The following is a 26,321-nucleotide window of genomic DNA, read 5'->3' on the forward strand; positions in this document are numbered from 1 at the left end:
GAGAGATTTTCGGTCTGTAATGGACCATTTTGACCCTTTGTTGTGCAACTGTTCAGAGCTTGTAAAGTCTATTTGTAATTTATATTGTCTATGAAGTGTTTCCTAGAATGTTTGCTTGTGGATCCCGAGTGAGACGTTCTCTCTAACCCGTTTTCTCTTTTGTGGGTCCTGAGGGACCATGGGAGGCTTCGGGGAGGCTGACCTTTGCGGACGTACACGCAAGGGTACCGCACGACTTAGGCAAACCAGCTAAGTCCGTGACAGTTAGGGGAAGAGTAAGATCGTGACATGGGAAAAAATGAAAAGGGAGTTGAAGAGAAAATATTTACCTGACAATTATCGACAAGAGATTTTTCTCAAAATCCATGATTTTAAGCAAAAATATCTTAGTATGGAAGAGTAATAGCAGAATTCGATAATCTAATGTTAAAAAGAGAGCTTATGGAACCGGAAGAGCAAACCATTGAAAGATTCTTAGGTGGTCTGAAGTATGAGATTGCTAAAATTGTTCAACTGCAGCCATATTAGTTTTTAAATAATGTGAGCAAGTTGGCATTAAAAGTTGAAAAGCAATAGAAGTTTGAAAAGAGTTCTCGGTATGGTTCAAAAGAAGGCTATATAAAAGGAGGAAGTTCTAAGCCTACTGTCCAAAGCAAGGTGATATCGAAGGTACAAGAAAAAGGTGAAGAATCTACTGGCAGCAAAAAAACACCTAATTCTGCTACCCCAAGTGGTCGAAAATGCTTCAAATGTCATGGTTTTGAGCATAATGCTTTAGATTGTCCAAATAGGAGGATTGTAAATTTGATTGAAGATCATAGTGATGGAGGAGAAGATAAAGCCGACAACGAACCAAAATATGATGAAGATGAGGAAGAGGTTACTTATGCAGATCATGGTTTGTCTATTGTATTGCAAAGTAGCTGACAAGTGTCTTATGTGGCCGAGGATGAAAGTTGGGTGAGAAAAAACGTGTTTCACACTAAATGCACTTCTCTTGGCAAAGTGTGCTTGGTGATCATCGACAGCGGCTACTTTGAGAATGTGGTATCTTTTGAGAAGGTGCAGAAGCTAAAGTTGGACACAATCCCTCATCTACATCCGTACCAATTATGTTGGTTGCAAAAAGGAAATGACATCAAGGTAAATAAAAGATGTTTAGTTTAATTTTCTATTGGCAAGTATTATAAAGACGAAGTATGGTGTGATGTTGCTTTAATCGACGCTTGTCATTTGTTGTTGGGAAGACCTTGGCATTATGAAAGAAGGGTGTTGTATGACGGCTACAAACATACTTATTCTTTTAAAGTGAATGAAAAGAAGATTATCTTAGCTCATTACAACCTTCCGAAATCAGTGCACCAAAGAAGGAAGTTAGCGCTTTTATATCCTATGGTGAATGCAAAGTTGAATTAGACAAGGGTGGTCATGTTATGGCTCTAGTAGTAGTAAAGAAAAAAGAACAACACAAGGAGACACTTGCAATCATAAAATAAATCCTGGAGGAGTTTAAAGATGTTATACCGGAAGAGATTCCACATGGCCTTTCACCTTTGAGAGACATCCAACATCATATTGATCTTATTCCGGGGGCTATTCTACCTAACAAGGCAACCTACAGAATGAGTCCCAAGGAGCATAGAGAACTTCAAAGACAAGTGGACGAGTTGATGAAAAATGTGTTAATTCGGGAGAGCATGAGTCCTTGAGCGGTTCCAGCTTTGTTGGTGCCTAAGAAGGATGGTTCTTGGAGAATGTGTGTGGACTATCGCACTATCAACAAAATCATAGTGGACTATCATTTTCCTATTCCAAGGTTAGCTGATTTACTTGATCAATTGTGTGGTTCTTATATTTTCTCTAAAATTGATTTGAGGAATGACTATCACCAAATAAGAATGAGGCCCGGAGACGAGTGGAAAACAACATTTAAAACTAGAGAAGGCTTATATGAATGGTTGGTTATGTCATTTGGACTATCTAATGCTCTTAGCACTTTCATGATATTTATGAATCATATACTTAAGCCATGCATTGGAATATTTGTTGTAGATTATTTTGACGATATATTAGTGTACAACAAGAGTGAAGAGGAATATATGAATCATCTAAAATAGATATTTCTTATTTTGAGACAACAAAAGCTTTATGCTAATATAAAGAAGTGTGATTTCTTTACTTCTAGTGTTGTGTTTTTGGGGTCTATTGTTTCAAAAGATGGAATCATGATGGATCAAAGTAAGGCAGAAGCTATTCTCAATTGGCCAACACCTGCTTCATTGCATGATGTGAGGAGTTTCCATGGCTTAACCTCCTTTTACAGAAGATTCAATAAGGGTTTCAGCTCTATTGTCGCTCCAATTATCGCATGTCTGAAATGTGATAAATTCAAATGGACTAGTGAGGTTAATGATGCTTTTGAGCTTTTAAAAAGAAAGGTGACTGAAGCTCCTATCTTAGTTCTACCAAATTTTGACATTGTGTTTGAGGTTTAATGTGATGCATCTAACGTGAGATGGTGCTATTTTTAGTCAAGATGGAAAGCCCATTGTATTTTTTAGTGAAAAGCTGAATGATACAGGAAAAAATATTCTACCTATGACAAGGAGTTTTATATCATTTATCGAGCTTTATCTCATTGGAATCAATATCTTTTTGCCAAGCCATTTGTCCTATATTCTGATCATGTGGCATTAAAGTTCATTAATCACTAGCACAAGCTAAACAAGAGGCATGCAGCTTGGGTGGAGTTTTTACAATCTTATAACTTTATAATCAAGTACAAATCTGGTGTTCAAAATGTAGTTGCTGACGTATTTGACAGAAAACATTCGTTATTATCAACAATGGAAGTCAAAGTGGTTGGATTTGAAACATTCCAAGATCTCTATGAGAATGATGTGGATTTCAGCTCAATATGGCAGAATTGCAAATCAAGTTCCTTTCAACAATTTTTTATCTTTAATGGTTTTCTTTTTCGAGCTAATGCTTTATATGTTCTATCTTGTTCTTCGAGACAAGTAATTCTAGCTGAAGCTCACAATGGTATTTTATGTGGACATTTCAGTAGAGACAAGACTCTAACTCTTATTCAATCAAACTTCTATTGGGCCTAAGATGTTTAGAGATGTGAAGAGACATGTAAAGCAATGTCGAGTGTGTCATTTGGCAAAAACAAGAAGTCAAAATTCTGGATTGTACACTCCATTGCCTGTGCCAAATGCTCCATGAGAGGATGTGAGTCTTGATTTCGTTTTGGGACTGCCAAGAACTCAAAGGAACTAGGATTCTATCATGGTCATTGTTGACAGATTTTCAAAAATGTCTCACTATGTTCCCTGTAATAAATCGAATGATGCATCTCATATTGCTGATTTGTATTTTAAAGAGATTGCTAAATTGTATGGTATTCCAAAAACTAAAGTGTATGATCGAGATTCAAAATTTTTTAGTCATTTTTGGAGAACTCTTTGGAGGAAGCTGGGTATTTCTTTGAATTTCAGTAGCTCGCATCATCCACAAACCGATGGGCAAATTGAGGTAACGAATAGAAGCTTGGGAAATTTGCTTAGATGTTATGGTGGCAAGAATATTAAGCAGTGGGATCTCATTATTCCACAAATTGAGTTTGCCTACAATCATTCTATGCATCATAGTATTGGTAAGAGTCCTTTTAAGGTTGCTTATGGTGCTAATCCTACTAGTCCTTTGGACATCGTCCTACATTCGACAACTAAGTAATTTAGTGGAGATGCTGATGAGAGCGTAAAGCAGATAAAGAAGCTACATGAGGGGGTTAAATCAAATATAGAAAAGCAAAATAAGAGGTACATGGAAGCTGCCAACAAACACAAAAAACATATAGAGTTTAATGTTGGTGATTTGGTTTGGATTCATCAAAGGAAGGAGAGGTTTCCACCTGGCAAATTTGGAAAATTGAAACCAAAGGCTGATGGTCCATTCAAAGTGTTTAAGAGAATTGGCAAAAATGCTTATAAGATCAAGCTACCTGAAGATTACGGAGTGTCCCCAACATTTAATGTTGTTAATTTAAGTCATTTTCACAATCATATTGACGAAACAAACAAGGACTTGAGGACAAGTCTTTTTCAACCAGGGGAGATTGACACGAGAGTGTCTAATTTGCTATAATCTAATCATATGGACCTTGCTAATGATATGGTATTTTTTTCAGCCAACAATGTTGCCTCATAATCTTCTACTCAGCCCACGCAAATATGACAGCTCATTAGTATATTTCCTCCACAAAGTTTAAACTGTTTCAAGGTGATTTTCTTCGAGACTAAGGAATGCATTAAAAGAATTGGTTAGCAGTTGTAAAATACTTAATTTCGAAATTCCATATGCATGAAGGGTTTTTTTCATGCACTAGTACTTATTTTGGTGTTTAAGTCTTAGAAAAGAGTTTAGAAATTGTTGATATTTTGGCAGAAGCACTCTTGGAGTACTCCCTTAAACTCTGTATCTCTTAGATGCGTCCTTGAGTGGTAGGTCTTTTGTTTTCAGTTTTGTATCCTCGTTTATAATCCTTTGGGTGGTAAACTTTCTGTATCCCTTTAGGATTTTAACTTGGTGGTGAGCTATTTTTTAATCTTATTTAAGTTTTATCGTGAGTTCATGTCTTTTCTATTCAAAACACTTATTCCAGCAAATACAAATGTACTGCGACTTTTCTTCGAGAGTTCGTTCCTTGTCTACTATGATTTTTCTATCTTAAATTCTCATTCCAGCAAATATAGCTATACTATCGGCTTTGTGTCAAAATCTATTCTGCTTTATCCCCCCATTCTGCATCACCCCCGGTATCACACCGTCTCAAAATTTTAAAAAATTGATCACTCCCAACATATTTGCCCTAGGGTAGTCAGTATAAGCATAGTTTCGGAAAAAAACGTGATAGTCATAAACTTTGCGGAAAAACAAAGTTTGATTGGTTTTTTGGGCACTATATCAAAAATTCAAAATATTGATCATTCCCAACATATTAGCTCTATGGAAGTTGTTTAAGCTTGGATTTGCAAAAAAATATGACAATTATAAAGTTTGCGCAAAGTCGAGGTTCGATCAGTTTTTTGTGCACTGTCTCGAATATTCGAAATATTGACTATTCCAAACATATTAGCTCTTGGGAAGTTGTTTAAAATTCGTTTTGTCAAAAGACGTGATGGTCATCAGGTTTGCAAAGAGTCAAGGTTCGATCGATTTTTTGTGCTCCCACTAAAAAATTTAAAATATTGATCATTCCCAATATATTTATCTTCGGGAAGTCATATATGTTGGGCTTCGTAAAAAAACGTGGCAGTCATAAATTTTACGTAAAGTCAAGGTTTGATAGGTTCTTTGTGCACCATCTAAAAAATCTAAAAAATTGATCATTCCCAACATATTTGCCCTAGGGAAGTCCTATGAGAATGGTTTTACGGAAAAACATGACGGTAAAAATGATTGTACAAAGTCGTGGTTCAATCGGTTTTTTATGCACCATATCTAAATTTTATTGATCATTCCCAATATATTAGCCTTAGTGAAGTTGTATAAGCCTGATTTTACAAAACAAATGTGACGGTTATAAAGTTTACGCAAAGTTGAGATTCGAATGATTTTTTGTGCACCATCTTGAAAAGTCAATATTGACCATTCCCAACATATTAGACCAAGAAAATTTCTACGAGCCAAGTAGGTAGCACTATGGAGAAGCAATCGTCGCCCCTACCCTACGTCGCCCTTCACTCACCATTGAGGGCACGGGAGCGCGTGCTGCCGCGAGGTGCCCTTGCCCTCAGTCGCTCCTCGCTGCCTATCGCAAGGGTCGCCTCCCTGCCTCTTCTATGGCATAGAACTATTGATCATTGGGATATTAGCCCTAGGAAAGTTGTATAAGCCTAGATTCACAAAAAAAATATGACGGTTATAAAGTTTCTGCAACGTCGAGGTTCGATTAGATTTTTGTACACATTCGCTTATGGGAAGTTGTATAAGCTTAGTTTCGTAAAAACAAATGACGATTATAAAGATTGCCCAAAGCCGAGATTCAATTGTTTTTGGTGGACCATCTAAAAAAATTACAATATTGACCATTACCCATATATTAGCTTTCAGGAAGTTGTATAAGCTTAGTTTCGCAAGAAACATGGCCGTCATAAAGTTTGTGCAATGTCGGGGTTTGATCGGTTTTTTGCACAGTCTCGAAAATTCAAAAAATTTATCATTATTAACTTATTTGCCCTAGCAAAGTTGTTTGTGCATGGTTTCACTAAAAATTATGTCAGTCATAAAGTTTGCGGAAAGTCAAGGTTCAATTGGTTTTCTACGCACCATTTCAAAAATTCAAAATATTGACCATTCCCATCATATTAGCATTATGGAAGTTGTATGAGCCTGGTTTCACAAAAAAACATGATGATCATAAAGTTTACGCATAGTCCAGGTTCGGTCGGTTTTTTTAGCACCATCTCAAAAATTCAAAATATTGATCACGCTTAACATATTAAACCTATGGATGTTGTATAAGCCAGTTTTCGCAAAAATAAGTACGGTCATAAAGTTTGCGTAAAGTCGAGGTTCGAACAGTTTTTACACACCGTCTTGAAAATTCAAAATATTAACCATTCCAAACATATTAGCCCTAAGGAAATTGTAAAAGCTTGGTTTTAGAAACAAACTTAGAGTCATAAATTTTGCATAAAGTCGATGTTGGAAAGGTTTTCTATTCACCATCTCGAAAATTCTAAAAATTGATAATTCCAAACATATTTGTCCATGAGATGTCGTACGAGTAAAGTTTTAGAAAAAAAATGTGATAGATATAATGTTTTTGCAATGTTTAGGTTCGATCGGTTTTTTGCGCATCGTCTCAAAAATTTAAAATATTGATCACTCCCAACATATTTGCCCTAGGGTAGTCAGTATAAGCTTAGTTTGGGAAAAAAAATATGACAGTCATAAACTTTGCGAAAAATCGAAGTTCGATTGGTTTTTTGCATACCATCTCGAAAATTCAAAATATTAACCATTCCCAAGATATTAGCTCCATGGAAGTTGTTTAAGCCTGGTTATGCAACAAAATTTGGCGGTTATAAAGTTTACGCAGAGTTGAGGTTCGATCAGTTTTTTGTGCATCGTCTCGAATATTCGAAATATTGATCATTCCAAACATATTAGCTCTAGGGAAGTTGTTTAAGCTGGGTTTTGCCAAAAGACGTGACGGTCATCAAGTTTGCAAAGAGTGAAGGTTCGATCGGTTTTTTGTGCTCCCTCTCAAAAATTTAAAATATTGATAATTCCTAATATATTTGCCTTCGGGAAGTTGTATATGTTGGGCTTCGTAAAAAAACGTAACAGTCATAAATTTTATGTAAAGTCAAAGTTTTATAGGTTCTTTGTGCACCATATCAAAAATTCAAAAAAATGATCATTCCCAACATATTTGCCCTAGGGAAGTCCTATGAGAATGGTTTTATAGAAAAGCGGGCCATAAAGATTATGCAAAGTCAAGGTTCAATCGGTTTTTTATGCACCGTCTACAAATTTTATTGACCATTCCCAATATTTTTGCCTTAGGGAAGTTGTACAAGCCTGGTTTCGCAAAAAAAATATGACGGTTATAAAGTTTGCACAAAGTTGAGGTTCGAATGTTTTATTTGCACTATCTCGAAAAGTCAAAATATTGACCATTCCCAATATATTAGCCCAAGAAAATTCGCACGAGCCAAGTAGGTAGCCCTAGGGAGAAGCAACCATCGTCCCTGCCACAAGTAACCCTCGCACTCGCCATTGAGGGCACGGGAACGCGTGCTGCCCATGAGGTGCCCTTACCCTCAATCGGTTCTCGCCGCCTATCGCGAGGGTCACCTCCCTACCTCTTCTCTGGCAGAGAACTATCAATCATTGGGATATTAGCCCTAGGGAAGTTGTAAAAGCTTGGATTCACAAAAAAAATATGACGATCATAAAGTTTCTGCAAAGTCGAAGCTCGATTGGTTTTTTGTGCACCATCTCGAAAATTTAAAATATAGACCATTCCCAACACATTTTCCCAGGGGAAGTTGTATAAGCTTAGTTTCATAAAAACAAAATGACGGTCATAAAGATTGCCCGAAGCTGAGATTTGGTTGTTTTTTGTGGACCCTTGAAAAAATTTACAATATTGACAATTCCCTTTATATTAGCTTTCGGGAAGTTGTATAAGCTTGGTTTCGCAAGAAAACATGGCCATCATAAAGTTTGAGCAAAGTCGGGGTTTGATCGATTTTTTATGCAATCTCAAAAATTCAAAAAATTGATCATTATCAACTTATTTGCTCTAGCGAAGTCGTTTGTGCATGGTTTCAAAAAAAAATATATCAGTCAAAAAGTTTGCACAAAGTCAAGGTTCAATTGGCTTTCTACGCACCATCTCAAAAATTCAAAATATTAACCATTCCCTACATATTAGCATTATGGAAGTTGTATGAGCCTGATTTCACAAAAAAACATGACGATCATAATGTTTGTGCAAAGTCAAGGTTTGATCGTTTTTTTTAGCACCATCTAAAAATTTAAAAATATTGATCATGCCCAAAATATTAGACCTACGAAAGTTGTATAAGCCAGTTTTCATAAAAAAAGTAACGGTCATAAAGTTTTCGCAAAGTCGAGGTTCGAATAGTTTTTCCACACCATCTTGAACGTTCAAAATATTAATAATTCCCAACATATTAGCCCTAAGGAAGTTGTATAAACTTGGTTTCAGAAACAAACATACAGTCATAAATTTTGCATAAAGTCGATGTTGGATCGGTTTTCTACGCACTATCATGAAAATTCAAAAAATTGATCATTCTAAACATATTTGTCCAAGAGATGTCGTACGAGCATAGTTTCAGAAAAAAAACATGATAGCTATAAAGTTTTTGCAATGTCGAGGTTCGATCGGTTTTTTGTGCACCGTCTCAAAAATTCAAAAAATTGATCACTCCCAACATATTTGCCCAAGGGGAGTCAGTATAAGCATAGTTTCGGAAAAAAAACGTGGTAGTCTTAAAATTTGCAAAAAATCGAAGTTCGATTGGTTTTTTGCACACCATCTCGAAAATTTAAAATATTAACCATTTCCAACATATTAACTCCAATGGAAGTTGTTTAAGATTGGTTTTTCAAAAAAATGTGGCAGTTATAAAGTTTGCGCAAAGTCGAGATTCGATTAGATTTTTGTGCATCGTCTCGAATATTCGAAATATTGACCATTCCAAACATATTAGCTCTAGGGAAGTTGTTTAAGCTGGTTTTGCCGAAAGACGCGACGACCATCAAGTTTGCAAAATCGATCAATTTTTTGCGCTCCCTCTAAAAAATTTTAAATATTGACCATTCCCAATATATTTGCCTTCGGGAAGTTATATATGCTAGGCTTCGTAAAAAAACGTGGCAGTCATAAATTTTGCGCAAAGTCATGGTTTGATATGTTCTTTGTGCATCATCTCAAAAATTCAAAAAATTGATCATTCCAACATATTTGCCCTAGGGAAGTCCTATGAGAATGATTTCACAGAAAAAACATGACGGTCATAAAAACTACGCAAAGTTGAGGCTCAATCGGTTTTTTATGCACCGCCTCCAAATTTTAAAATCTTGACCATTCCCAACATATTAGCTTTAGGGAAGTTGTATAAGCCTGGTTTCGTAAAAAAAATGTGATGGTTATAAAGTTTCCGCAAAGTTATGTTTCGAATGATTTTTTGCACACAATCTCGAAAAGTCAAAATATTGACCATTCCCAACATATTAGCCCAAGAAAATCTGTACGAGCCAAGTAGCCTAAAGGAGAAGCAACCGTCGCCCATGCCCCAAGTCGCCCTTGCACTCGCCATTATGGGCACGGGAGCGCGTGCTGCCTACGAGGTGCCCTTGCCCTCAGTCGCTTCTCGCCGCCTATCACAAGGGTCGCCTCCCTACCTCTTCTCTGGCAGAGAACTATCGATCATTGGGATATTATTCCTAGGGAAGTTGTATAAGCCTGGATTCACGTAAAAAATATTACGGTCATAATGTTTCTACAAAGTCGATGTTCGATTATTTTTTTGTGCATAATCTCGAAAATTTAAAATATTGACCATTCCCAACACATTTGCTCAAGGAAAGTTGTATAAGCTTTGTTTTGCAAAAAAAAAAGACGGTCATAAAGATTGCCCAAAGCCGAGATTCGATTGTTTTCTTGTGGACCTTATCAAAAATTTACAATATTGACCATTCCCCATATATTAGCTTTCGGGAAGCTTTATAAGCTTAGTTTCACAAGAAAACATAGCCGTCATAAATTTTGAGCAAAGTCGGTGTTTGATTGATTTTTTGCGTAGTCTCAAAAATTTTAAAAATTGATCATTATCAAATTATTTGCCCTAGCAAAGTCGGTTGTGCATGGTTTTACAAAAAATTATATCAGTCAAAAAAGTTTACGCAAAGTCAAGGTTCAATTGGTTTTCTGCACACCATCTCAAAAATTTAAAATATTAACCATTCCCTACATATTAGCATTATGGAAGTTGTATGAGCCTGCTTTCGCAAAAAAACATGATGATAATAAAGTTTGTGCAAAGTCACGGTTTGATCGATTTTTTTAGAACCATCTCAAAATTTCAAAATATTGATCATGCCCAACATTTTAAACCTACGGAAGTTTTATAAGCCAATTTTCATAAAAAAAGGAACGGTCATAAAGTTTGCGTAAAGTCGAGGTTCGAATAGTTTTGGCACACTATCTTGAAAATTCAAAATATTAACCATTACAAACATATTAACCCTAAGGAAGTTGTATAAGCTTAGTTTCAGAAACAAATTTACTATCATAAATTGTGCATAAAGTCGATGTTTGATCGGTTTTCTACACACCATCATGAAAATTCAAAAAATTGATCATTCCAAACATATTTGTCCATGAGATGTCGTACGAGCATAGTTTGAGAAAAAAAACGTGATAGTTATAAAGTTTTTGCAATGTCGAGGTTCGATCGGTTTTTTACGCACCATCTCAAAAATTCAAAAAATTGATCACACCCAACATATTTGTCGTAGGGTAGTCAGTATAAGCATTGTTTCAGAAAAAAAATGTGATAGTCATAAACTATGCGAAAAATCAAAGTTCGATTGCTCTTGTGCGCACCATCTCGAAAATTCAAAATTTTGACCATTCCCAACATATTAGCTCAATAGAAGATGTTTAAGCTTGGTTTTTCAAAAAAATGTGACGATTATAAAGTTTGCGCAAAGTCGAGGTTCGATCAAGTTTTTGTGCACCTTCTCGAATATTCGAAATATTGACCATTCCAAACATATTAGCTCTAGGGAAGTTGTTCAAGCTGGTTTTGCAAAAAGACGGTGACGGTCATCAGATTTGCAAAGCGGCAAGGTTCGATCGGTTTTTTACGATCCCTCAAAAATTTAAAATATTGACCATTCCCAATATATTTGCCTTCGGGAAGTCATATATGCTAGGCTTCGTAAAAAAACGTGGCAGTCATAAATTTTGTGCAAAGTCATGGTTTGATAGGTTCGTTGTGCACCATCTCAAAAATTCAAAAACTTAATCATTCCTAACGTATTTGCCCTAGGGAATTCCTATGAGATTGGTTTCACGGAAAAACATGATGGTCATAAAGATTGCGCAAAGTCGAGGTTCAATCAGTTTTTTATGCACCGTCTCCAAATTTTAAAATATTGACCATTCCTAACATATTAGCCTTAGGGAAGTTGTATAAGCCTGGTTTCGCAAAAAAAATGTGATGGTTATAAAGTTTGTGCAAAGTTAAGTTTCGAATGATTTTTTTGCGCACAATCTCGAAAAGTCAAAATATTGATCATTCCTAACATATTAGCCCAATAAAATTTGTATGAGCCAAGTAGCCCAAGGAAGAAGCAACCGTCGTCCCTACCCTAAGCCGCCCTCGCACTCGCCATTGAGGGCACAGGAGCGCGTGCTGTCCACGAGGTGCCCTTGCCCTCAGTCGTTTCTCACCGCCTATCTCAAGGGTCGCCTCCCTACCTCTTCTCTAGAAGAGAATTATCGATCTTTGGGATATTAGCCCTAGAGAAGTTGTATAAGCTTAGATTCACGTAAAAAATATGACGGTCATAAAATTTCTGCAAAGTCGAGGTTCTATTGTTTTTTTGTACACCATCTCAAAATTTTAAAATATTGACCATTCCCAACACATTTGCCCAATGGAAGTTGTAAAACCTTAGTTTCGCAAAAAAAAAAAAAATGATGGTCATAAAGATTGTCCAAAGCCGAGATTCGATTGTTTTCTTGTGGACCCTCTCAAAAATTTACAATATTGACCATTCCCCATATATTAGCTTTTGGGAAGTTGTATAAGCTTAGTTTCGTAAGAAAACATGCCCGTCATAAAGTTTGAGCAAAGTCGAGGTTTGATCGATTTTTTGCGCAATCATAAAAATTCAAAAATTTGATCATTATCAACTTATTTACCCTAGCGAAGTCGTTTGTGCATGGTTTTACACAAAAATATGTCAATCAAAAAGTTTGCGCAAAGTCAAGGTTCAATTGGTTTTCTACGCATCATCTCAAAAATTCAAAATATTGACAATTCCCTACATATTTGCATTATGGAAGTTGTATGAGCCTAGTTTCACAAAAAAACATAACGATCATAAAGTTTGTGCAAAGTGAAGGTTAGATCGGTTTTTTAAGCACCATCTAAAAAATTCAAAATATTGATCATGCCCAACATATTAAACCTACGAAAGTTGTATAAGCCAGTTTTCATAAAAAAAGTAACGATCATAAAGTTTGTGCAAAGTCGAGGTTCGAATAGTTTTTGCACACCATCTTGAAAATTCAAAATATTTACCATTCTCAACATATTAGCCCTAAGATAGTTGTATAAGCTTGGTTTCAGAAACAAACTTACAGTCATAAATTTTTGCATAAAGTCGATGTTGGATCAGTTTTCTACGCACTATCATGAAAATTCAAAAAATTGATCATTCCAAACATATTTGTCCATGAGATGCCGTGCGAGCATAGTTTCAGAAAAAAAACATGATAGTTATAAAGTTTTTGCAATGTCGAGGTTCGATCGGTTTTTTGCGCATCGTCTCAAAAATTCAAAAAATTGATCACTCCCAACATATTTACCCTAGGATAGTCATTATAAGTATAGTTTCAAAAAAAAACGTGACAGTCATAAACTTTGCGGAAAATCGAAGTTTCATACCAAGGGTGATGTAGAATAGGTGGACAAAGCAGAATACATTTTGACGAAAAACCAATAGTAGAGCTGTATTTGCTGGAATGAGTATTTCGGATAGAAAGTCACAATGGATAAGGAATGAACTCTCGAAGAAAAGTCACAATACAGTTGTATTTGTTGGAATGAGTGTTTTGGATAGAAAAGACACGAATTCGCGATAAAACTTAAATAAGATCGAAAAATAGCTTACCACTAAGTTAAAATCACAAAGGGATACAGAAAGTTCGTCACCCCAAGGATTATAAATGAGGATACAGGACTGAAATCAAAAGACTCACCACTCAAGGACACATCCAAGAGATACAGAGTTTAAGGGAGTACTCAAAGAGAGCTTCTACCAAAATATCATATGTTTCTAAAGTCCTTTCTAAGCCCTAAATACCAAAATAAGTACTAGTGCATGAAATAACACTTCATGCATAGGGAATTTCGAAATTAAGTGTTTTACAACTACTAACAAACTCCTTGATAAGACCCTAGGGTCTTATCGTCAAAGAAAAGAAGGGAAAAGGGATGATCACTTCGAGGGGATCGGCCTCCGAGGGTTTGTCAAAAGACTAAATAATATTTCCCTGATTGCCAAAAGAAACAGCTACATCTCTATTTATAGAGTTCTGATTCTAACTGAACTAAAACGACTCAATAAATATTATTTAAAAGCTCAGAAAATAAAAGGACCCTAACATTTCCTCTTTCAATTCAGCCTTGTCCTCAAGGCTGAGCAACATCAAATTATGGAAACTTCTCTTTTAGCGCTCTGTAGGACTCCCTAGCGGCATCTTCCTTTGGTAAATTAGCCCATTGCACCAGCACTTCACTCACGGGATGTCTGCGGTACATTACAACTCGTCGATCAAGTATGGCTTGTGGTTGAGCTTGAACTTTCCTAGTAGTAGAGGTATCTGGCAAATGGTGCTGCACTATCTCATCTTCACCCAACTTCCTCTTAAGGTATGAAACATAAAAAACTGAATGTATTTTAGAGCTAGCAGGCAAATCCAAACGGTAGGCAACTGGTCCAATATGTTCTAATACCTTATAAGGTCCAAAAAATCGAGGAGACAGCTTCATGGAAGATCAGACCGAAAGCTAAATCGTCACCGCCCGCGACTAGGTGGATTTAATCGAGGGAGAAGAAAGAAGAGGTGAACCTAGAGATCGGCGTCGATACCAAGGTCTCATCTGAGGCGATGAGACCTTGGTATCGTCGGCGACTTCTCATCCGCGAGAGGAGAAGAATCCTCGGCATCGCGTGGAGAAGAAACTGAGCATCGAGGCGGCGTTTCTTCTCCCCATGCAAGTAGAAGAAATGAGGCGACGAGGCAGAAGGAAATGGTTTCTTCTCCCCACCTTTTTCGCACGGGCAGAAAAGAGGCAACGTCACAGAAAATGGTTTTCTTTTATATATATATACCGAGTGGGGAGAAGAAATCGAGGTTTCTTCTCCCCACGTGCCAAAAAGGGTGACGAGGCAATCACCCCTTTTTTTTTTAACTTATATACATATATATATATATATATATATATATATATATATATATATATATATATATGTATATATGTACATATATACACACACACACACATATATATATATATATATATATATATATATATATATATATATATATATATATAAGGTATGCAATTTCGTACCGTACCGGAGTTTCGACGTTCGCTCGGTACGGTATGAAACTGTATATCAAGCGATATATCGTTCGGTATATCGCTCGGTATATATATATATATATATATATATATATATATATATATTTTTTTTTTTTTTTTTTTTTTTTTATAAAAGGAGATGTCGCATCGCCTCAGCGACGTCGTCGAGGCAACACGACGATGCCTCGTTTTTATATATATATTTATATATAAAATATTTTTATAAAAGGTGATGTCGCATCGTCGAGGCGACGTCGCCTCGTTTATATATATATATATATATATATATATATATATATTTATTTATTTATTTATATATAAATATTCTTATATATAAGGCGACATCGCGTCGCCTCGGCGACGTCGCCAAAAAAGGCGACGCGACGTCACCTTTTATAAAATATTTATATATTAATTTTTATATATATATATATATATATATATATATATATATATATATATATATATATATATATATATTTCGTTCCGTTCGGTAATCGGCGGTCCGTGTACCGGTAAACTGACGGACCGATACGTACCACCCGTACCGGGCGGTATTATTCGAAATTGCATACCTTGTACATATACATATACATATACATATATGCACATATATAAAACGAGGTGACGTCGCCTCGGTTTTCTACCCGCGTGGGGAGAAGAAATCGAGGTGTCTTCTCTCCACGCACCAAAAAGGGCGACAAGGCACTCGTCCCTTTTTTTTTTAGCGGTATACCGAAATATACCGCTCAGTATACAGTATTGTATCGTACTAAGCGAATCTCGAAACTCCGGTATGGTACGAAATTTTAATCCTTGCGTTGAATAGTGTTTTCCAACTTAAAACCCGTAATATAATTTTATTTTATTTTTCAGAAATTTTTGGAGCTATTTTTTATCATTTTCCTATGTCGTTGGTATGCCCCGCCGTATCTACACATGGTACACTAGTATAGGGCAGTACATATCGTATTGCTGGTCAGTTGGTACACTGGTTTGGACCAAGAAGGTGAACCCTGGTTTGAATAATGTCTACCTTTGCACTTTGGTGAAGATGTTTGAGATGTGTGCAAAGAGCATTGCAATTCTACAATTTGCAGATTATGTTGCAGAAAAGAGGAAAAAAAAAGATCAGACATAGTATTGTTCTTTTTTTTAGATTTGTTCTTTCCCTAATTGCAAAAGATATACCGAAAGCTCTTTTGGTTCATTGAACAAAATATGACAGCTTTAATACCTTAACAAGAAATCTAAAAATCCAATAGAGTGATAGACTAATAGTAGAGTTGAACTATTTTGTGAAACATGACACCACCCAGAAAGATGATCAATCAAGAATGCAAAGTTCTATTTGTGTTCTCCTTTTTCTTATTGTTGCTAGGAGAGACTAATTAAAGTTGTTAATTCTTCTAATTTATAAAAAAATAAAAAAATATGCACACCTAGTTATGTGCTCTTATTGTTGATAGATAATTTATAAATTGTGCAAAAATGTATTAGTTTCAAAGATATCAATATACTTATTTTTTTTACTTCAAAAGAAGTTCTGATCTTAATTACCTTCTGTTTCTTTTTGGTCTCTACAGTGATACATTTGATGAGAACACTCCACCTGTAGATGATCCAAAGTATATATCTTCCTTGGGTTCTGCAATATATAAAGGAATGCAAAGTGGTGATGATGATGCAATATGGCTCATGCAGGTATCATAAATTAGTTATTTCATAGGCACCATAGGTTGATATTATTCATCCTTTAATTACTCCAACACATGAATGAGGAGTTGACATCTTGAAGAGGGTTCTTTTTAAGTGTAGATATTGGTGGTCAATTTTTACAATTTAACAATTGATTAGTTTGGCAAACTTGGAAACTTGGTTTTAGATTTAATACATGTTAGCTAAAGCTGGGTTTCAGAACAAATAGATAGTTTTCTTAATTTTTATCCCTGTTTCGATTGATCCAATTTGAACACTAGGAACTTAAGTATCATGTAATAGATATTTTGTCATTAGAAAGAATTTCAAGGTTATTGTTGAAGATGCATGCTATTGTACCATATTGGTTGCCAATGAATATTAAGCATTAAACAATCCTGGAGTAGGAAGCTTTTCCTATTTCAGTTAGATGATGCCTAGTGATTATTTGAGTTTTTTGTGGTTTTATAATAAACAGATATCAACATTTTATGAGGCATGATACCCTCATTATCATGTGTGGGCACCTTGTTGGGGTGATACATACTACTTTGCATTAGCCAACATGTACAATATGCCAGTTCCTTTAATTTTTTTTTCCATGAATTAATAGATTTTAGGGCTTCTTTCAAGGTCAAGCATGATGCTCTTGGTTTCACAGTAACATCAAATAATCTTTTTGTGTTCTAAACTTCTACAGGGTTGGTTATTTTCATATGACCCGTTCTGGAAACCACCTCAGATGAAGGTAGTGTTTTTGTTGACTTGCTAGTTTAGATTTTATTAATACTTATCTCCGTCATTATCTTATTATTTACTTGAAATTCTGTGTTCATGTCCATTTTATACCAAATACGTTTGATACCTATGTTAATCCTTATAATAAAGTTTTCCTTGATTTGCAATTATGTTGCAAATGTTCTTGTATATGGAGGTTGGCAAAATCATGGGATCAATTTAGAAATATCATGTGTGCTTATTTAATATACTATGACAACAAATAAAATGGCATATGATTTGAGAATTTGTTTTATGATGATCATTTGTATAAATTTTAGTAGGCCATCTTTTGAACTGATTTATAGGTTTATAACTAGGATGAGATTGTAAATAAGATGTTCTCAAGAAGTGAGAGATCGGCATTGAAGAATGCTTATCAAGTATCTCTGGATTGATTTAATTGAAGGCAAACAAGAAAAGAAAGCATATGGTCCTATCAACTGCAAAACTGCATCACACAATGTAATATTGAATAACTATTTGGGATTGAATTTGTCGATCATTTCATGTCACTTGACTATATAGAGTTTTCTTTAACTACATCAACGCTATTGTTTCTGGCAAGGTTCGCAATATCGTACCATACCGGTGTTTCGACCGGCGCTCGGTACCGGTACGGTACGGTATACCTCTCGGTACACCTGGGTGTAACGAGCGGTATAATCAGGCGTGCCGAGTACTGTAGCTGCTACAGTGTTACTGTAGCTGCTACAGTACTCGGCACGGTAACAGGTGGTCCGCGTACCGGCAACGTATCGGACCGGTACGTACCGGGCGGTACGGGTCGGTACTGCAAACCTTGGTTTCTGGTGCATCAAAACTTTTTTTTCTCGATATTGGCACAATTTTTTATAGTTATCTGCACCACATTTTGACAGTAGAAGTGATGTTAAACTTATACTATCATCAGAACTAGTTACTTCTAAGTTGTTAGCATTGTTAGGCTTATACCATCATAAGATGTTAAACTTATAAATTGTTGCCACAATTTGGTTCAGAACCTGCGATTTAACTTTTCTTTTATTGTTAGGCTCTCTTGCATTCAGTTCCAATTGGGCGGATGGTAGTTCTTGATCTATTCGCTGAAGTAAAACCAATATGGATTACATCAAAACAGTTTTACGGTGTTCCATACATCTGGAAAGTTCTCTGTTTCTCAAAATGTTGGTTTTCGTTAATTTTCTTGTAGCAATATGTAAAGATTCCTTTTTTCCATAATCTTGATCAGCAGCAACTTATATTAATTTTCTACAGGTGCATGCTACACAATTTTGCTGGAAATATTGAGATGTATGGTATTCTCGATGCAATTGCACTTGGACCTATTGAAGCTCGTACAAGTGAAAATTCAACCATGGTTAGTTGCCTTTTTGTGGTACTTAAAATATAATTTATTATGTGCAGCTTATTTTGTGATACATGGTACCTAGTCCCAGGGTTTTTAATTTCAAATAATACTGCCTGGTACGGACGATACGTACCGGTCTGATAGCATACCGGTACATGGACCGTCCGCTATCGGGCGGAACACTCAATATGGCCCGTATCGGGTGATACAGGGGCATATCAAACGGTAACAATTGAAATTTCGATCATTATCGCCCGACATAGTTACTGCTCGACATAGCACGATAACGGTTGATTTCGACAGTTACCTACATTTTTTTTTCCTTTCTAACCATTATTTGGGCTAGTTCCACATTGTGAATTTGCTGGTTGTGCCAAATGTCATCAAGGTTCAACAACATAAAACATGTCGTTACAGTGGTTAGTGTTGTGCTTCTGACCAGTGATATAGGATTGGTGGAATTTGTTATTTTAGTTCACTAGTGAGTTAAAATTATTCCTTAATCTAGGTGTGGTAATCATAATTTATTTATATAGTTTATTATATTATTTCTTGCATCTCTAGAAAATTATTAGGAAATGTTTGAATATATAAACACCATTTTATGACAGTGTTCACAATTTTAATTTTGTACAATCTGTAGTGAATCACATTTCACGTTTTCACTATGAAAATGATTGGTGAAGCACGAACAAAATCTGTGCTATCTGTTAAAGGAACTCTTATAAACTGGTAGTGTCAATCTTTTTCTCAAACGTATCTTTATTATTCAAAAAATATATTTTTCGGTGCTGAAGCCTTTTTGTGAGCATCAAAGGATATGAGTTTGACTACTTGGATAAAGAAAGTTTGTTTTTGCAGATTTAAAATTTTTATTTTTTGCTAAAAAAATGTTCCCTGTCTCTTTCACAACAAGTAAAAGTTGTAGCAAAATTTGTTGTGATTTCTGTTATAAGTTATGGAATTTAGAAGGAGCTATATATTAATATCATCTCTTAATCCATATATATCCTTGAGGAATATCATTGGTATGTTTTATGTTTGTCTAATATTTCGTTGGTCTAAAGGTTGGCGTTGGAATGTCTATGGAAGGCATCGAGCAAAATCCTGTTGTTTATGATCTGATGTCTGAAATGGCATTTCATCATAAACCAGTAGATGTCAAGGTAATATTTACTTTTGTGTACCCATCTCTTTACCTTATTGAATACCATCCACATGTTTTAAGCTATAATTTCCCTTTCTCGCCTCCTATATGGTGTAATGTATAAATTGAAGATATCCTATAGGTTAGTTACATAGAATAAGTTCAAATAGTTTTCCCAAACAGGTACATATATAATTTAAGATTCTTTTTTCGGTTCAGCGGTTAAGTAGTTCCTGCTTCAATGGCAGATTAAGTCTAGTAATCTATAAACTAGAATAGTAGCACTAGAAAAGAAATTTAATTAAAATTTGGAACTTTGTGAAGGACAGTATCAAGTTAAATGCATTTTTATTGTATTGGGCAAATAGGAATTTAATTTTGATTTGTTTATTGTAGGTCAAATTGCATTAGCTGTAGATTAAACCTTGCCTTGTGAACAAAATTTTGGCCAAATGTGATCTCAGATGGAGCATGTTTCTTTTCTTTGTGCATGTGTTTTGATTGTACAAATGTGATTTGCGTATCTGTTTATGGGTTTTCACTTCTTCACTTTGCCTACTTTCTTTTTTATCCTTCATTTAACCTTTGTTAGGTCGGATACATTTAAATATGTCCAGCTGGCAAGGTACTTGACCTATTTCTGGGTTTTTATGCATCATTTTAATATTGAGGAGCTTAGGTGGTCAGTTTTTGGTAGAACAAAATGTAGCATTTTCTTTCTGTTCTAGGATATATAATCTGCTTATTGCCATTCTTCCAATTATGTAGCAAGATATAGTTTCTTAGTCATCATGCAAACTCAGCAAAATAGTTTGTTCCATCAATTCAGGACAGCTTAGTAATTGGATTTCAGAATCTGATAATAGTTAAAAGCATGCCTATTTTTACTTGTGGAAAAAGAATAATGGAACTAGAAGCTCAATGAGGAGGAATCACAATGTGAAAAAAGATTCATATTTCACTTTTAGCAGATTTATTTGGTAGAAATAATTAGATCATCTAGTTTGATTGTTGCCTAAATTTCCTACAACTAACATTCTCTTTTGTTCTTTGTCAATGAACAATTTTAGTTGAGAAGTAAATTTGATGGAATTTTAATGATGTAGAATTCATTATATACATTGTTAAGTGATAAACATATGAAAGCTTGATTTACTGACTGATTATTTCAAAATTTAGATCAGACCCATCAAGAAATGTTTTGGCTTTTCTTTTATCATTTTCTTTTCAGATCTGGGTTGACTTATATGCAACAAGGAGATATGGAAGGTTTGTTCCAGCACTACAAGACGCCTGGCAGATACTATATCATACTCTATATAATTGCACAGATGGTGCCTATGTGAGTTTAATCTTTGTTTTCTCTATTGTAGGCTAATTTATGACTCATAGTGGATCCTCATTATCCACATATAAACTTCATATTCATCTAAAGGTTTTCAGAGTCGAATCTTCTTGCTTGAAATGTGGTGCATTGTGGCTTTAGAAAACTAACCATTCTGAGTGTTCACCAAAAATAGGGTTTAGTTAAGTCTTCATGACCAAAGTTGACGGCTTTGGGAGGGATATAATTGTTCATAGGAGGTTACAATCTAGGATTGCAAAAAGAGAGTTCAAATACAAATAATTCTTCTTCCATAATTTTGTCAATTGCCAATAGAAGTCACAGTCTATGAATGCCAAAGATCATTTGTATGCATGCAACCAAGAAAGTAAATGTCCATAAGGACTCCATATTTCTTTTACTTTCTTTAAAATTAGGATCAGGAAAAGCAAATACAATTGTCTTCTTTTGATAATAAGAAACTTGACAGTTGACACAATAACACCAAATAAGTCAAAAGACGAAGATATTGTGAAAGCTTGCCACCATTGGTGGTGATCACATTGAAGTGATCAAGAACCATAAAGGTACCAGTAAGAAAAATCTTTTAATATTTGATCACTTGAATTAATCATTACTCTGTCAATTGGTTCAATAATAGCACAATTAGATATTACCCTATATTGACTTTTTAGTTCAAAAGATCATGATGTTTTAAGCTGCTTTAGTTGCAGCATCACTACTAGTAACTTCAATGTTTTCTATCCTTATTGGGTTTGGTATTCAGAGAAACACTTGGATTTTAGTAAAAAAGGAGATCTACACTCTTCCTCTCTTACAACAGCAGAAAGAGTGCTGCAACTTAAGTCCGAGGAATCAAAGAGATTTTACCATTGATGTTGATAATACATCAATGATGGTACTTACAAACCTGGCTTTAGATTAATTACTTTCTAGATAAAGGTTGATGAGCAAATTATAACGAAAACTATTTTCATTTGGAAAGCAAATATCAAAGGCATGAAAAAAAAAGAACCAGCTTTTGGATGTTTTATATAATTATGCGAAGGTTATTCAGTTTTTGAGGCAATGGTAGCTTTCATTTACGAAATTATTTCTTGATTTGTACAAAACCTAGTACTCTAGAATTTTCTTATTGAAGAACAAAATAAAAGAAACATAAAATCCTATTTTCCTAATCGTAGTTGTCTCATTTGATAATCTTTGAATTACTTCTACTCAAGGATCACCGTTTGGGTACTGGACCCATTTTGGTAATATGCTCAGACTAGTACATATCAATCAGTACTGGTGTACTGTGTGTATCGGTGTTCTGAAGAAGAAAAAGGAGAAGAAGGGGTGGTAGAGGAAGAGGAGGGAGGAGGAAGGAGGTAGGAGGAAAGAAGAAGAGGAGATGGTGAAGAGGAGGAAGAGGAAGAGGAAAATGGGCATTCCTATGAGAAGCAATTAGGCCGAAGGTGGTGTTTGGTGGTGGTATACAGTGAGGCCATGGTGTGCCTGAGAAGTGGAGGTCACATTGAGAAGCAAAGGTTGCGCTGTGCGTGAGAAACAATTAGGGTAGTTTCCTTATATATGGATGAACTGAATCGCCGTAAACAGGGGCGGTCTGCATACCACATACCAGTTGATGTCTGAACCAGTATGTACTGCCTGTTTCGTATCAGTCTAAGTGAAACACATCATTTGCTTCTACATCTTTTCATCTGTTTTCTTATTCTCTTTATTATCATTTTACTTTTCTTCCTTATCTTCTTTGTTACGGCCTTCATCTGTACTATCGGTCATGATGGTTAATGTCCCAGCAGAGCATTAGAAATCTTTGGCCGCTTTTATGGCTTCAAGACTATGAATTAAGTCCCAGATAAAAATAGTTTGATAAGCAGAGGCAAAGAAAGAGGTGCTGAGAGCTAAAAGACCAAAGAGAGAGAATTTCATGATCAAGGGCATTAGAAATGCTTGTGATTGGATTGCGCAACTAGACCATAGTCCAAATTGAAGTGGTTCAAGCTAAGCTTTCTTCCAGATTCTAATGGGTAAACCATTGCTTGAATTGGTTTAAATTACCACATGAAATTACAGTTTTACCTCTTTGAGATTATTATCAATAATTAAGTGCATCACTTTTGGTGCTTTCATACATTTACTTACCAGTTATTAGTTCTAATGCTTTTTGATGTATCTATATGCCTCAACCACTCAACAACAGGACAAAAATCGAGATGTAATTGTTGCATTTCCAGATGTTGATCCATCTGTCATATTGATACCAGAGATATCTGAAGAGAGAAAGCTTGTGCATTTTAGTCGACAATTATCAATAAGAGAGCCACTGAAGGAAACAGCTAATTCTTATGATCAACCACATTTATGGTATTCAACTGCTGATGTCACACGCGCATTAGTTCTTTTCCTAGAAAATGGGTATGATGTATCAGATAGCCAGACTTTCAGGTGATTTGCGATTCATTTGTTTTTGCGTAAAGCTTGCCATGACTAGAGCAAGGAATTGAAACACACACCGATAGTTATCTGCTTATATGTTAGACTTGCATAATGCTGGTATCTATCTCTTCCATCCACATCTCTGACATATTACTGGTATTTATATGCTAGACTGCATAAAGCTTGCCATGACTAGAGCAAGGAATTCAAACACACTGTGTTAGTTATTTGCTTATATGTTAGACTTGCATATTGTTGGTATTCATCTCTTCCATCTAAATCAGCATATTTGCATCTTAATATTAGTTTCAAAAGCAGCTGAAATTTGACTGATGGTAGTGGCAAAATCCAAGTAGAGTTCTGATTTGACAGGTTTAAGCAATGTACATTGGTAGACGGTTGTGGTTCTGTAACTGCAAAATTATGATGAGTCAATTGCTCAGTGAAACTTTTGGATGAAGTCAGTATATTTTCCTTTCCTTCTTATTCCCCCTCTTTTTGTCTTTTTATCTCTTATTTGTTCTATTTTTCCAATTACTAAGTGACTAAGATGTCTTTGTTTCTAAAACAAGATCTTGTACATGTTGCTAGAGAATGAGGTTTTGCATGTGAATTTGGTCTTTGGTCCTTAGCAGGTGTGAAACTGGCATGATATGCAACATTGAGGCTTAGATCGTCCCAACCACTTACTAAATCATTGTCCAATGACCAATTTTCTTTTATGGTTAAAGATACTTCCTTTCCCATGTAAATTTACATTGTTCATACTTCATATTGCTCTCAATGTCCATGATTGCAAGTTCTTTATCCAGTTGTATATTATTTTATGACAATGAAAGCTTATCAAGTTATAACCCATATAAAGCAGTCTAGACTACAGCTCCATGACTAGAATTGGCTTGTGTTTGTTATGATACATGTAAATTTTTGCTGCTTCAATGGGTATGACTCTTTCTATCAATTCTTGTTGTTCTCATGTGATAAACTAAACGGATAATTATATAAAATGATAAATATTGTAAATTATCTGCATCCTTATCCATTTTTTCTCCCTTTCTTCCACATAAAAATATTATACAGTTCAATATTATCTTAAAGTCAGCTACAAACAATATTATACAGTTCAAATATTTAATCCCATCAAGAATAATTTTTTATAAATCATGTCAATATTAGGAGCTTTTAACATGCTACTATATTTTGATAATGGATCTTATATAAATCTCGTGGATCTATTATTCCAGATATGATCTTGTGGATCTCACCCGTCAGGCATTAGCAAAGTATGCAAACAAAGTATTCTTGAAGATTATAGAAGGGTACAAACTTAGTAATTTAAAACAAGCGACCATATATAGCCAGCACTTTCTTGACCTTGTGAAAGATCTGGACATGCTTTTGTCATGCCATGATGGTTTTCTGCTTGGCCCCTGGTTGGAAAGTGCCAAGCGCCTTGCAAGAGACCCAGAACAGGAGCAACAGGTAAGATTCTTGTTGTCACCTGTTTGCCCTCCTCAAATTTGAATACTTGTATGCCTATTTAAGTAGGATTCTGTCATTGTCATGCTTCTATGGTGCAGTTTGAATGGAATGCAAGGACTCAAGTAACCATGTGGTTTGATAACACTGAGACTGAAGCTAGTTTGCTTCGTGATTATGGTACATACCAATGCAGAAGCAATTTGCTTTATACCCTTTACTTTGGTGTCATCAATCTGTTTTAATGTAATACTCTTGCGACAATCTCAATTGTGCAGGAAACAAGTACTGGAGTGGTCTTCTACTAGACTACTATGGGCCAAGAGCATCTATATATTTCAAGTACATGATAGACAGCTTGGTGAAGGGGGAGAGTTTCCCATTAGAAGACTGGAGGAGGGACTGGATAGGCCTTACCAACAAGTGGCAAAGCAGTAGAAATTTGTTTCCAGTAAAAGCTTCTGGTGATGCTCTAAATATATCTCGATGGCTATATGACAAGTATTTATGTAGTGATAACTTGCAATCACTTTATATGGGTTCAAACTATGATGAAGCTGCTAATTTTGTGAGCTTCTATGTTTGACACAATCTCCTGATGATAATTTCGTTCCCGAAGTTCAAAAGAATCTTATTGCCTTGGGCTTTTTATCAAAACAATTATGTTATGAGTTGTTTGTTCCATAATGGATTCCTAATTTATTTGTCAAGAAGGCATTGTCTAGGCAATGATATGTCAATTTGCCACAAATTGAGTTTCTTATTACTCTGTAACACCAGAGTCAACTTAGTACTTAATATGTTTGGTGTTCCCACTGTTTATGGACTATGGATATTTCAAAATATATTAATGGGAACTTTTAGTACCAAACAAGAAGATCATCATTTTTGACGATAAATGCTATTGTTGACTACTGTAATAATTTTAATTTCTTTGAGTTTCCTGACACCTGAACCGACATTGACCAAACTTACCAGAATTGTCATGGGCACTGTCAAGCTACAGCACTTTTAATTCAGTTTTCAAAGCATACTTGTGACTTCTGGGCATAAATATTACGATTTACACGTGAAAATATTAAGTTCAAGTCGGCTTCCAGGGTAGTGCCTTCTCAAGCTGGAAATTTATCTGAGCATCGTCTAGTT

General features: G+C 35.4%; 1 protein-coding gene across 4 annotated transcripts in view; it reads left to right on the forward strand.

Annotated features, from left to right (window-relative positions):
* Window positions 1–26,074, forward strand: part of LOC104000580 (alpha-N-acetylglucosaminidase-like) — a 76,241-nt gene extending 50,167 nt beyond the window's left edge. For all 4 annotated transcript variants that reach the window (XM_065094005.1, XM_065094006.1, XM_065094008.1 and 1 more), the window contains 10 exons: window positions 16,523–16,640; window positions 17,335–17,382; window positions 18,445–18,553; window positions 18,668–18,771; window positions 19,830–19,928; window positions 21,141–21,251; window positions 23,461–23,705; window positions 24,941–25,178; window positions 25,277–25,355; window positions 25,454–26,074. In XM_065094005.1, the coding sequence (XP_064950077.1) occupies window positions 16,523–16,640; window positions 17,335–17,382; window positions 18,445–18,553; window positions 18,668–18,771; window positions 19,830–19,928; window positions 21,141–21,251; window positions 23,461–23,705; window positions 24,941–25,178; window positions 25,277–25,355; window positions 25,454–25,761 (1,459 nt within the window). In that variant the 3' untranslated portion in view covers window positions 25,762–26,074. The remainder of the gene's footprint in view (window positions 1–16,522; window positions 16,641–17,334; window positions 17,383–18,444; window positions 18,554–18,667; window positions 18,772–19,829; window positions 19,929–21,140; window positions 21,252–23,460; window positions 23,706–24,940; window positions 25,179–25,276; window positions 25,356–25,453) is intronic.
* The last annotated feature ends 247 nt before the right edge of the window (window positions 26,075–26,321 follow it).

This window comes from Musa acuminata, chromosome BXJ2-1 (genome assembly GCF_036884655.1).
Source record: "Musa acuminata AAA Group cultivar baxijiao chromosome BXJ2-1, Cavendish_Baxijiao_AAA, whole genome shotgun sequence".
In the NCBI taxonomy this organism is placed as follows: domain Eukaryota; kingdom Viridiplantae; phylum Streptophyta; class Magnoliopsida; order Zingiberales; family Musaceae; genus Musa; species Musa acuminata.